Consider the following 12840-nt stretch of genomic DNA (forward strand, 5'->3'; position numbering starts at 1 on the left):
ACCACTTTATATCTCCCCCTCTTCCTCACACCTTCAATAAGAAAAAACTAGCTAGCTAGCTTAGCCTCACCCTCTCTATCCATCTTCATTATAACTATCTCTCTCTCCCTTACTCTTTAGGCAAATTACCTACCAAACCAAACCAAACCAGCCCTCAATTCAAGATTTGGTGTTTCGCACTAAAACCACCTTCACATTCACCCAATTTTGCTTGTTATTTAGCTCAACACACTCCATTTCTATATACGCTTTCCTTCTCTATATATACTCACCTTCCTAGCATTCATTGTCTGATTTGTCTTGATATGATCTAAATTTTTCTACCTCCATTTTTTACATCCATTTGCTCCATACTTGCAATTTTTCAATTGTAGTTGAAGGTGCATATATTTCTAAATGGAGAAGAGGAAGGCCATGGATTGGGAGCAAAAGACTCTCACCACTGAGCTAACCCAAGGGAAGAAGCTAGCAGAGCAGCTTAGGAACCATCTTGACCCTTCTTCATCCCAAGAAACAAGGGACTTCTTGATTTCCAAAATACTCTTTTCCTATGAAAAGGCACTCTCAGTGCTCAAATGGGATGGTCCTGTTGCAGAGTCTAAGCACATCCCTGATAGCATGTTGGAATCACCAGGTTCATTTGGCAATAGTAGTAGTCCATTGAGTGAGATCTCTGACCAAGATTGCAAGCACAAAAATGTCTTGAAGAAAAGGTATTTTGGGACGATTTATGAAATGGGTTACTGGATAATTAGCCAAATTATGGTTGAACTTGAATTTGATCTGATTTTCTGATTCTGATTTTTTGGGTTTTGTGTGTTGCAGGAAAACAATGCGCCAGTGGACTGATCAAGTGAAGGTTAGCTCTGGAACAAGGCTAGATGATGATGGCTTTAGTTGGAGAAAATATGGCCAAAAAGATATCCTTGGAGCTAGTTATCCAAGGTGAGAAATTCAAATTCAGTCTTTAAACTATTATTAACTGTGTTGGTCCAGCTGAAATATTTGAAAAGCCAATTTTCATTTGATAATAATGAAAAAGAAAAAAGACACACAAACATGATAGATACATATGTGGTTGGACTTGGATTGATCCACTAGTGGAGTCTGTGTTTCTCATGTGGGAAATACCTTTTGCTTTTTTTCACACGAGTCTGATTTAATCATTGGCCAGTCATCAGGCTGCTCAATGTCCTAAAAATGCAGCACATGAAAATTCGAGAATACCCACCCTTTTCTGTTTCTTGTTTTTGTTTTTTTAAATTTTCTAGAATTACCATGAATGAAGACAAAAACTACTTGAACTTAATCCAAATTCCAAAGATTAGATTATGGGAGCTACGGCAGTCTCTAACCAATGCACTGACTCAGTTACACTGGTATATGGTACTGACTTATGACAACTGGGATTTATGGGAATGTGAATTTACTTATTTTTATTACAATGTGGTTGGCCAGTGTCAAAATATTGTTTTAGCCAATAAATGGGATTGGCAATTCTTACATACCTTTTAGCATTAATTGGCATGTCCTGGACCCCTGGTCATAAAAGAAGGAAGATACAATACAATACATGGACCACAAAACAGTGGCTTATTTTGAATTTAGCTCAACTATCTCGGTAGCACCAGGTCGATGTTGAAATATACCCCTAGAGATGTTTTTCAAAGAAGAAAAAGTCCACAGAGAAGCATGTAACATTTCACTTTCAACGAATTTTGTCTGAATTGTATGCAAAATTTACCGACACCCAAGTTCCCCATTTCTAACAAGAGTTTTTTTTTTTTTTTTTTTTTTTGTGTGTTATAGAGCCTACTATAGATGCACACATCGAAATTCACAGGGTTGTGTAGCTACCAAGCAAGTACAAAAGTCAGAAGCAGACCCAACAATCTTTGAGGTAACCTATAGAGGAGTGCACACTTGTTGCCAAGTCTCTCAGTTAGCCACGGCATCAGCATCACTAGCCAAACAAGGGTTAAAAGTACCAAAACAATCACCAGAGATATCCTTCAGTTTTGGAGCAGGCCATGGGCTTAGAGTTAAAACTGAAGACCTGGACACTAGGGAGGATGATATATTTACATCATTTTCCTTCCTTTCTAAGCCAATCGAACCCGAAAACATTGTGGGAGACCATATTTTCTCTGATGCTATGATGGAAAACAATTTCATGGGTGGCTATTCTCCAACATTTGCATCTACAGCAACATTTGATCAATCAGACTACTTGGCTGCAGTGTCACCATGCCACTACATGAGCAGTTTCGGACTAGGCCATGATGTGCAGACTTCAGAGTCTGGTCTCACTGAGATCATTTCAGCCCCAACCTCAGTGACAAACTCACCAATTGGAGATTTTGGTTTCTCACTTGATGATTTGGATTTTCAACCATTTGAAAACCCAGAATGTTTTGTTTGATATTAACGTCTCTCAGCCTTAAAAAAAGAAAAAAAAAAAAAAAAAGAAGGAAATGTTTTGCCAAGAGAGCTTTCCTCTGCTTAGCTAGGTAGTTAAGTTTTAGAAGAAATGTGTAAGATACTATTTCTCTATGTGTCTTTACCTTTCCCTCACTTGTAGTCTCATTGATTTAGAAATTCTTTGGTCCAAGAGTACTAGTACTGTTGAGTGTAAGAAATATATAGGATTGTGTTCTGTTCAATCTGAAACTAATGGTATCTATGTTCCTTGGAAAAATAAAACAAATTTTGTATTTTAGTAGAGAACAAATCACTTATCACTTATCCAGAGGCAACAGGCAAATTATTTGGCATGGTCATCCATGATTTGTTGGCTGGAAACAAACTCACCTATCTTCTGTGCACACTTTAGACTCTCATCCAATATCATTTTTCATCAAATTTATACTCAAATCCAATTTCCTTTAGCTTTGTGGAACCCCAAGAAATTTGTCTTCCTAAATCTTCCACAAACCTGAAAAATGACATAAACAAAATCCTCCATTAGGCTTTATCCATAGAGGTCAAAATCTTGTAATCTTTCCGGTTCATAACTATATAATGCCAAAGGAACCATATTTTAGACCACACTAGTAAACCACGTTATGTGAGAGATGATGTGTGAATTGCTAATTGGATCATATGAGATTATTATGAGGTAACAATTGGACCCCATATGCCACATAATATGATTCACATAGTAACTTACTCTTCATCTATGATGATATCTGGGTAATACTTTTTCCAGTGAGATGCTATTTCTGCAGAAGACAAATATGCACTGGCACATAGAAATCTGCCACTGATATTGGAGGGCTTCTCCATGCATAACATGTGTGCCTCACAAACGTCTTCAATGTGCACAATTTTGGAACTTTACCCAACAATTCCTCCAAAATTCTCAGGCAGTGATACCTCCTCTTGTTGTTTGTGATTTGTGAAGAGAGCACTCCCATGCTTTCAGGCATGGTAGGGAGAAGGGAGTCCCCTCCCACAAGGCCACAGGCAATGCTGACTACTTCAAGCTCACCATTCATGTGCCTCAGCACTTCTTTCTCCGAAAGGGTCTTTGAGTGTGTGTAGCTACATACATATTTCCCACATTTTTCATTAATACAAAACAAAATAAAAAGTAAAGGGGGTCTTGAGAAAATGATCTATTTTAATACCGTCTTTTGAAAAATGACAATTTATTTAAAAAATTAGAAATATGACTCATCTTCACCGGTATATACAAATGTGATAAGAGTTTTTCTCCTCGACCACATCTTACCTTGGACATGACTGCAATGGGGTTCAGTCACGCTGCAGCCATGAACCTTGGCTGTGATGTTTTCGTCAGGAGGTATATAAGTCATTTCACTACAAATGAGTTGTTTTTCTAAATTTTTAAAGAAATTGTCATTTTTCTATGGGCCAAAATTAAGATTGGTCAATTTTAAGAAGATTCCAAAAATAGAGTGCTAAGACCTTCTACAACAACAAAAGTCAAATCCAAACCCAAACCCAAAAACCCATTTTGGCCATCAAATAGTGTTCAAAATTTGGGTTTTGATATCAACAACACCAATGGTGCTAATTCCCAAAATGAGTTTTAGTATTTTTCACCTATTTAACTTATGTATAAATTTGATTAAGTGCCTGTTAATTGAAAGTTTATAAACTTTTTTGAAAATAAATATTATATCATTGTTAATATTTTAATTAGCTTTTCAAAATGATATCAGTATTAATATATTCATATACATTTTTTAAATAATAAAAAAGTTAAACACAACCAAATTTCTTTCATTTCATAGATTTTCTTAGGAATTTTATGACTTTTTTTTTTTTTTTTAAGTTTGTATGATATATATATATTTTAAATAAAATAGAGCGATCTAGGCCCTTAATTTGCAACAACCCAAAACTGTGAGCAGCTGGATGTAGACGAAAAAAACACCTGTTGGCCTTTCAAAGCATTTTGTATGATATTTTGTATGACACACACATGTGGTGGGCTCAAAAAGCATTTTGGGTTGGGGTTTATTGGTCACCCATATATGGATTTTTCTTCTGACTTTTGGGTATAAATGGTTTACCTTTTCCGGCCCATTTGTGTTCAAAAAACCCATAATACACTCAAAATGAGTTATAGCTTACCTTTTCAACTGCTGTTATAGAAGGCCTAACAAAATAATAAGGCATAAATTCAATTTAGACACATAACTATATAAGCTATTTCAACGGGGTTCATGAACTTTAAAATATTTCAAATATACACTCGATCTATTATCTAAATTGAAAAATGAATTTATGTACATTGATTCGTTGAGAGATAAGTTAAATGACAGCTTGGCTTTTGCTGACCGGGATTACTTGACGATGTGGCGCTATCTCAACAAACATTTCCCGCCAAATGAGCGACACAGACCCACAATTTAATAATAATAGAGAGAGAGAGAGAGTTTGTAGGCCCGTGTCAGGGGTTAGGTGGACCCGTGTCGCTCATTTCGCGGGTCCACAAACTCATCATCTCTTTCTCGCTCGTTGAACACAAGTGAGTGATTTATATTCGAATTTGGGGAAAAACGTGATGTTTTTGGGAGACTAAATGGTCAGGAGAGCGTTCGACGAGTGGGAAAGAGGTGATGGGTGTGTGGGCTTGTGTCAAGTGAACATGTGTTACTCATTTGGCGGGACATGTATGCTGAGTTGGTGCCACGTCGCCAATTAATCTCCGTTAGCAAAAGTCAAGCTGACATTTAACTGATCTCTCAATAATTTGATGGACGAAATTTCATTTTTCAATTTACATAATAAATCAAGTGTATATTTGAAATATTTGAAAGTTCGTGGACTCCGTTCAAATAGCATATATAGTTATATGTTTAAATTGAATTTATGCCAAATAATAAACTTGATGCTTACCGTCAAGAGCTCATTGGGAAGAGGAAAAGAAAGATTGAGTGGAGTCTAACAGGACTCGTCTGTCACTTCTTTGAAGCCATTTCCATAGTCTTTTAAGGAAAATATTTTGGTCACCCCTTGGGGGTACCCCAAGGTCACCCCTCCCCCCAAAATAACAATTTCGATAATGTCGACGCATGATTGGAACCGTTCACTTTTTAGATCACCTATTATAGATCATCTCTGCAAAAAATCAAATCAATCGGAAATCGTTTGGTTATATAACTGTTGTCAATTAAATAGAAAAAATTGATGGTTTTCAATTGAAGTCTGATTTTTTGACCAAACCGTTGATTTTTCTATTTAATCAACAACAGTTATATAATCCAACGATTTCCGATTGAGTTGATTTTTTACAGAGATGATCTATAATAGGTGATCTAAAAAATGAACGGTTCCGATCATGTGCCAGCATTATCGAAATTATTATTTTGGGAGGAGGGGTGACCTTGGAGTACCCCCAAGGGGTGACCCAAGTAGTGTCCGTCTTTTAATAGTGATGCAGCTACCACAGAGGCTGTGTAAATGAGCCGTTTTATGGTGCCTGATTTGATGCAAGACCTCACTATGCTGATTAGCCCAGAAATTGCAGCTTCAGAAGTGTCTTTGAAGTATTTCAAGAGAAAGAAGTGTCTAAGCTCAAGACTAAACAAGTTTGCAGTACAATAGAACATATCAAAGATGTTATGCAACAACTAAAGTGCCTCTAAGCTCAAACCTTATGAGGCCCATTTCTTTTGAACCTGAAGCATTTTGGGCAGGCATCAGGCTTAAAATTTTAAGATAAACCGAGCCCAAAGCTCATCCAAAAACTTCTATTTTGATGCTTTCTTTTAATTAGTAAAAATAGTTACAGGACCAATACGTTGACTTGTTGGCCTTGCAGCCGTTGGATTTGAATCCAACGGTTGCTGGGAGATGGGCGCTCATCGACACCTATCTTTATCTTTAGGTAGGTGGCATTTCGTTAGTATCAATCCATCTCATTCTAGTGGGGAAGGCCATGCCAAACACCACAAACTTTTTCAATCAGGCAATATAAACTTAATAATTCTTTGAAACCCTTTTTCAGAGTTTCTAGAAAGGAAATTTTAGATCAAACCTATTTGTCCCTGGGCTCATGCTGCAAAGGGGTGGCCATGTGGCCCATGTGAAAAACATATTTACACCCTTGGATTGCCGGCTCAAACTCCTTTTGGAGTATATATATATCAGCTTCAAACAATCTTAATCTGTTTTGTGCGTTAGGCAGACTCTTAAGAAGTCCCACTTTAAATGGATCACCTGCATAATATATAAATACATATATTATTCACCCTATAAATTAAGCAATTTCAAAAGAGAGAGAGAAACTTATAACTATCATATTCAATGAAAATTAGAGAGAGGGTGAGAGGGAAAGAGAGAGAAGGAGAACCCAGATTTCTTAGTGTTGCATGGACAGTATATCCTTTCTCTAGGAGCCTTTTGACAAGCCAAGAACCAAGGTAGCTTGAATCTCCAGTTACACAAACCCTGGTACTGTTGTTCATTTGCAAATCAAGCAGTAAATTAGGCAACCCAAATCCAAACTCCAAAGTTTAAGTTCTTTGATTCTTGGGAATTCCAACAGTGTATTTAAATTCAATTCTTTGTCACAGATGACCATATATGAAATAGAGTATATATACCTACCCTACCTACGTAGATGAAACCGACTATCTATATTTATGTATATAACTTGTGGTTCATACTTCATAACTTATTTATGTATATAACTCCAAACAATTTTTAATTTTCATCAACAGTACAACACACTTTATTAATTAAATGGTTTTGTGTTGGCACGTTAGCAGGATTGCATGTCCCGAAGCAGTGCCGCGTTCTGCGTGGTTGGTCTGTTTGATTATTATCAAAATTTTGGCACCATTATTGTCTTTAAATTGCTGGATTTTCCGGCTATGACTATATGCCAACAAAAACTATGATGCCAAAAATTAACACAAAGTTGAATATCAGGCAATGGCCCTTGGTGTCTCAGACTCTCAGATATAAAATGAAATAGGAAGCAAGGATACAAGTTCTGCATCTCATACATATATTTAATGAAGTTTATTAGTCACCACCAAGATGTTCATGTGTCAACTGCGAAAGCATGCCAGGACTATAAGAGCACATGTTCACTCGTACTGTAATTTTCCCATATTATGAAAGAACCTGAAATGATACTTGGAACTTAGTTATATGTTAACCCCACCTGTTTATTATTCATATTAGTGGGTCAACTCATGTATGAATTTGGTATTTGTGTCAAGTAATAATCAAGTCAAATCCGAAAATTTGATGTTGTATGCCAGTTATGCTGTCGTACTCTACCTCAGCTTGGCTAATGCATTAGTGCAGAGAACAGGTTCCAAGTTCCAACTTTGGAAAAACACAGAACGGAACAGCAAAAAACAGGACAAATTGTAGCAGCAGACCAAACCATACTCTTGATACCATGTTAAGAAAACATTTGAAACTTAATTTCTCACTTGCATTTCACTGTCAAAGCCATATGCAAATATATATAGAATATAAGGAGAGTCTTCATAATTTGAAGTTGGAATGTCAATTCAAATTGAAACTTGAAATTCAATTTTAACAACAAGTGTACAAACCCATAAACTACATGGCAGAACCAGTTGTTCTTAAAGGTCACCCTTGTTCTTAGAGGTCACCCCTATTCCTTGCACTCCTTATGCAATCATCTAATATCTTCTTGGTATCATACTTGTATATAAAACCTTTCTCAGTAAGCTTTGTAGAACCCCAGCCAATTTCCCTTGTTGGTCCATCCAAATACCTGAAACCCAATACCAGAATCCCATCAAACTTGAAAATGAATTTGGATTTAGCTTTGCAACATTTCACTTGAAAATTGAAAATGGGGAAAAAGGAAACAAAAGAAAGATGAGCTACTTACTCTTGCTTCACTTGAAATCCCAAGTGATGTTGATAGTAACTACCAATTTCTGCAGATGATACAAAGGAGCTTGCGCATAAGAATCTACCATTTACTGAAACATTCTCCATGCAGAAGATATGAGCCTCACAAACATCATCTATGTGTATTATTGGGATTTTCCCAAGTAATTCCTCTATAAACCTCAGTGAATTGTACAACATTGCATTGTCTGTAAGCTGAGAAATGAAAAGAGCCACACTCAAGGGTGTGAATGGTAAAAGTGCATCCCCTCCCACAAGGCCACTGGCCAGGGTCACAACCTCCAGTCCACCATTTTTGTTGTTCCCATAGCTCAAGATTTCTTTCTCTGCCAGTGTCTTTGAATCTAGATAGGCCTGCAATAATATAGTACCACAATGATTGTGTGAAAAATTTGAGTGACTAGTAGGCAAATAGTTCATGGTCAAGCATATTTGAACAGCATATGCAAATCATGCAAGCAGTGGCGGATCTATGTAGGGGCGAGTAGGGTCTGTCGCCCCACCTAACAAAATTTGCTTCATTAATTTCTGACATAAACTCAGTTTATCCATTCAAATTTTCCTTAAGGTTTGAGCAATTGCTCGATGAATTATCTCAAAGAAACTGAAGTAGGCAGCTTGTTATATTTTTCTGTCCCCACAAGAAAAAATTGCCTGAACTTGAATTTTGAAGGACTAATAGATGGATGGTTAAGCTAGGAAATTTAGGTACCTTTAGACCATCATTAGAACAAGCAAATGAAAGACTGAGAGGAGTCCAACATGTTTCATCAATGGAGTCTCCAAAACCACTCCCATCATCTTTCAATGGAGATGCAGCAACCACAGAAGCAGTGTAGATTAGCTTCCTCACCGTTCCTGATTTAAGACAAGACTTTGCGATGCTTTGTGCCCCCGCTATAGATGCTTCAGTTGTGTTCTTGTACTGCAAATTTTGTCATATATATTAAAGAGTGATAATTTTTTACACAATACGATAACACGACTCAAAAAGGACACAAAATACATGGGTTCAAATCCGATTATTTGTAAGTGAAAGAGAGCAATTCATGGTCATGAAGGGCCAACCTGGGTGTTTTGGGTGTGTTGTAAGGGAGTTGCTACATGGAAAACAAACTCACAGCCTTCAATTGCATCCTCAAACTCTTTTGGATTGTAAATATCAGCTTCAAACAGCACCAGTCTTGCATCTGCTTCAGGCAAGCTCTTTAGAAGGCTTACCTTGGACACTTCATCTGTGAATATCTCACAAAATTAAGCAAATCAATTGGTTTTATGAGAGATACAAAAGCTGAGAGAGAGGAAACAAATATATATATAAACGTACCAAAGTTTCTGAGTGTTGCATGGACAGTGTATCCTTTCTCTAAAAGCTTCTTCACAAGCCAAGAGCCAATGTAGCCTGCACCTCCTGTAACGCATACCTTGCAGGCAGTACTAATCTTCCCCATTAAAATCTTTGAGTGATTCTGCAATTTTTTTTTTGGCCCTGAGTGATTTTGCAATTAGTTGTTGGTTTCTCTCATTCTGCACCAAACTCCATGTTATATAATAAATTGAGATTGCCCCGTATGGCTAACTATTCATTTAACTAATGTCCTTCTTTGGTTTCCCCATCTAACTATTCATTTAACTAATGTCCTTCTTTGGTTCCCCCATCTAACTATTCATTTAACTAATGTCCTTCTTTGGTTCCCCATCTAACTAACTATTCATTTAACTAATGTCCTTCTTTGGTTTCCCCATCTAACTATTCATTTAACTAATGTCCTTCTTTGGTTCCCCATCTAACTATTCATTTAACTATTCATCAAATTAACTCTCCTTAATTTGATGCATATAATTGGCTATATTAAATGGCTAAATTCATGTATATTCAAGAAAAAAGATAAAGGATGTCTTTTAACTTGCATGAAGAATATGAAAAAAAAAGATGAATTAGCCATAATAGGAAACTTATCCGCTACTAATCCCACCATTTTTGTAGGTGTTAGAAGAGATAAGTTTCTCCTTATAGCTAATTCATCTTCCTCCTTTTAAGTTAGAAGCTTATTCCTTCTATCCAATCTAATCCCTATGCATCAAACAAGATCTTAATATTTAAAGGACAATACTTGAGTCACCCCAAGGGTGACCTCCATATACACCTCACCCCCCAAAAATGTTTGTGCGGCAATGCAACCTTATGATCAGAATTGTTTATTTTTCAGATCACCTATTAAAGATCGTCTTTGCAAAAAATCAACTTCATCGGATATCGTTTGGTTATATATCTGTTATCGAATAAATGAAATAAATGGACAGTTTGTATTTAAAAAGTGATTTTTTGACCAAACCATCCATTTATTCCTTTATTCGATAACAGTTATATAATCAAACAATTTTTGATTGAGTTGATTTTTTACAAAGATGATCTTTAATAAGTGATCTAAAAAATGAACAGTTTTGATCTTAAGTCTGCGATACAGAACAAATATTTTTGTGGAGTGGGGTGACCTGCAGGTACCCCTGGGGGTGACCCAGGCATTGTCCATATTTAAATTGTCAAACTGAATCTCAATTACTGATTAGATTAAGCCCCGTTTGGGATTGCGGTGGAGGACCCAAAAGCTGCTGTGGATGACAATTCTCAATCACCTACCGCAGTTTTGGTGTTTGGTAAAAAAATAAAAAACTGTTTTTCCCCACAATTCTCAACTCTTCACAACAAAAACAGAAAGCAGGTTTCTAGGTATTTTTGAAAGCTGCAGTGACTCACAGCAACAATAAATATTTTATTTTACCCATAATACCCTCATTGATTTCTATGATTTTTATTTGTTTATTTTAAATTAAAAAATATGTCCATTGTTAGTTATATATTATATTGTGATAATTAATTATGATATTTTATTTATAGTATTAAAATTATAATATACCTAAAAAAATAATAGGCATACTTATTTAATAATGTTGTTCTTAGAAAAATTAATGCTAATAAAAAATTTGTAGTCAAAAATTTCAAAAACAAGTAAAAAAACATATTATTTTTACCAAACAAATAAGTGAAATGCACTTTCAGCATCATGTCTATTTTAGTAATTATACACAGTCACAACATTTTTATATTAATATTTACCAAACACTTTGATACTGTTTTTTGCACTTACAACACTTTTGAAAACATAGTTTACCAAACACTCAACTGTTTTACTTTACAACTGACTTTACTTCTCAGCTGTTTTATTTCACAGCTGTTTTTTCTCACAGCAATACCAAACTAGCCTTAACTTGATTGACCGACAAAAAAAACGAAAAGAAAACATTACCCTTTGGAGTGGATATTTATTTAATTATTTATGTTGGAATCAGACTTACAGTACTCAAAATTACTATTAAGAGAGACTATTTGTTAACCACCCCAAAAATAATGTTCTATGTGAGATTGAGTGTTGATGTGCACTACACTTTTCCATGGGGTATTATGAGTGGGATGCACAGCTTATGGCCTTAGCATGTGTTACATAAAAAAACATATATACAGCTTGGGAGTGATGGAAAGGCATGTGTTGTGGCATGAAACGACGAAGGCAATGCAATATCATAGGCATGGTCTTGAGTGGATTTTGTTTAACCAAATTCTATAATACCGAAACAGTTTACCTATCATCGTCTGACTCGATTCATACAGTGAAGCCACAAAGCTTTCATAGATTTGCATATTTTAAAAACACATTACTTGACTTGTCTACAAGACTAGCACCTTTTTTTTTTTACATTAAATTAAGTACTTAGTACTACTATACTCTATCAGAGTTTTTATTAAATTTTTGTTCATCAAATCATTTAGTATTATTTTACTAAGAAAATTTTGAATTTTTTTCTAATTTCATTTATTTTTAACAAGTAAAACACTAATATTTACGTACTTACATACCATTTGGCTAATGAATGGAAATATCCTTAGCCTCTTTCCCCATTTGTTCCTCAAATAAAAGAATTAATATAAATGTTTGAGTGAAACGTCAAAATTGGTGAAGAGAGTGCTGCTGCTAAAGTCAAGTTTTCCCTTGGACAAATTAAGATGGAAGAGATTAGGGATGACTATTTGATCCAGCGGGCAAATACTCACAAAACTAAACTCATTTAAGTGAAAAATTTATCAAACTCATACCCACATAACCCAACTCATAATATAATGGGTATTACCCTTACCCGCCCCACCAAAGTAATGGGTTACCCAAACCCAAACCCAACCCAAAAACCCACTATTCCTTTTTTTTTTTGTCCTGATTTCAGTTTTTTTTTTTTTTTTTTTGCCACTCTTACAGTACATAGTTACATACTTACATGTTATTATGAACAATTACAATTATATAACGTATCTCTCTCTCTCTCTCCTCTCTTCGCTCCCTACTTCTTATTTTTTTGGCCAGGCTCCGCTCCCTACTTCAATCATGTTGCAATATATCAAATATTGCAATA

At 35.6% G+C, this 12840-nt stretch overlaps 2 protein-coding genes and 1 pseudogene across 2 annotated transcripts; 1 reads left to right on the forward strand and 2 right to left on the reverse strand.

The window, feature by feature from the left end:
- The first annotated feature begins 123 nt into the window (after positions 1-123).
- LOC147290474 (putative WRKY transcription factor 53) lies at positions 124-2670 on the forward strand. The gene is made up of 3 exons (XM_086235215.1): positions 124-713; positions 826-945; positions 1810-2670. Exons 1-3 carry the CDS (start codon positions 397-399, stop codon positions 2420-2422), a joined length of 1050 nt encoding a protein of 349 aa, XP_086091341.1. The 5' UTR covers positions 124-396; the 3' UTR covers positions 2423-2670.
- Positions 2671-2764: 94 nt separating this feature from the next.
- On the reverse strand, positions 2765-6941 carry LOC147290475 (NADPH HC-toxin reductase 1-like; annotated as a pseudogene).
- Positions 6942-8097: 1156 nt separating this feature from the next.
- LOC147290476 (NADPH HC-toxin reductase 1-like) lies at positions 8098-9827 on the reverse strand. The gene is made up of 5 exons (XM_086235808.1): positions 9704-9827; positions 9445-9611; positions 9089-9301; positions 8354-8730; positions 8098-8233 (listed from the first exon to the last, which is right to left on the reverse strand). Exons 1-5 carry the CDS (start codon positions 9825-9827, stop codon positions 8098-8100), a joined length of 1017 nt encoding a protein of 338 aa, XP_086091934.1.
- Positions 9828-12840: the final 3013 nt, after the last annotated feature.

This window comes from Dryas octopetala, chromosome 3 (assembly GCF_963921425.1).
Source record: "Dryas octopetala chromosome 3, drDryOcto1.1, whole genome shotgun sequence".
Classification (NCBI taxonomy): domain Eukaryota; kingdom Viridiplantae; phylum Streptophyta; class Magnoliopsida; order Rosales; family Rosaceae; genus Dryas; species Dryas octopetala.

Bases quoted from the DNA above. Each gene is read 5' to 3' on its own strand.
- LOC147290476 (XM_086235808.1), bottom strand. From the start codon at position 9,827: ATGGGGAAGATTAGTACTGCCTGCAAGGTATGCGTTACAGGAGGTGCA. The intron at 9,302-9,444 runs GTTGGCCCTTCA...CAAAATTTGCAG, and splicing joins AACACACCCAAAACACCCAG to TACAAGAACACAACTGAAGC. The intron at 8,234-8,353 runs GTAAGTAGCTCA...ATTGGGTTTCAG, and splicing joins GGATTTCAAGTGAAGCAAGA to GTATTTGGATGGACCAACAA.
- LOC147290474 (XM_086235215.1), top strand. From the start codon at position 397: ATGGAGAAGAGGAAGGCCATGGATTGGGAGCAAAAGACTCTCACCACT. The intron at 714-825 runs GTATTTTGGGAC...TGTGTGTTGCAG, and splicing joins AAAAATGTCTTGAAGAAAAG to GAAAACAATGCGCCAGTGGA. The intron at 946-1,809 runs GTGAGAAATTCA...TGTGTGTTATAG, and splicing joins CTTGGAGCTAGTTATCCAAG to AGCCTACTATAGATGCACAC.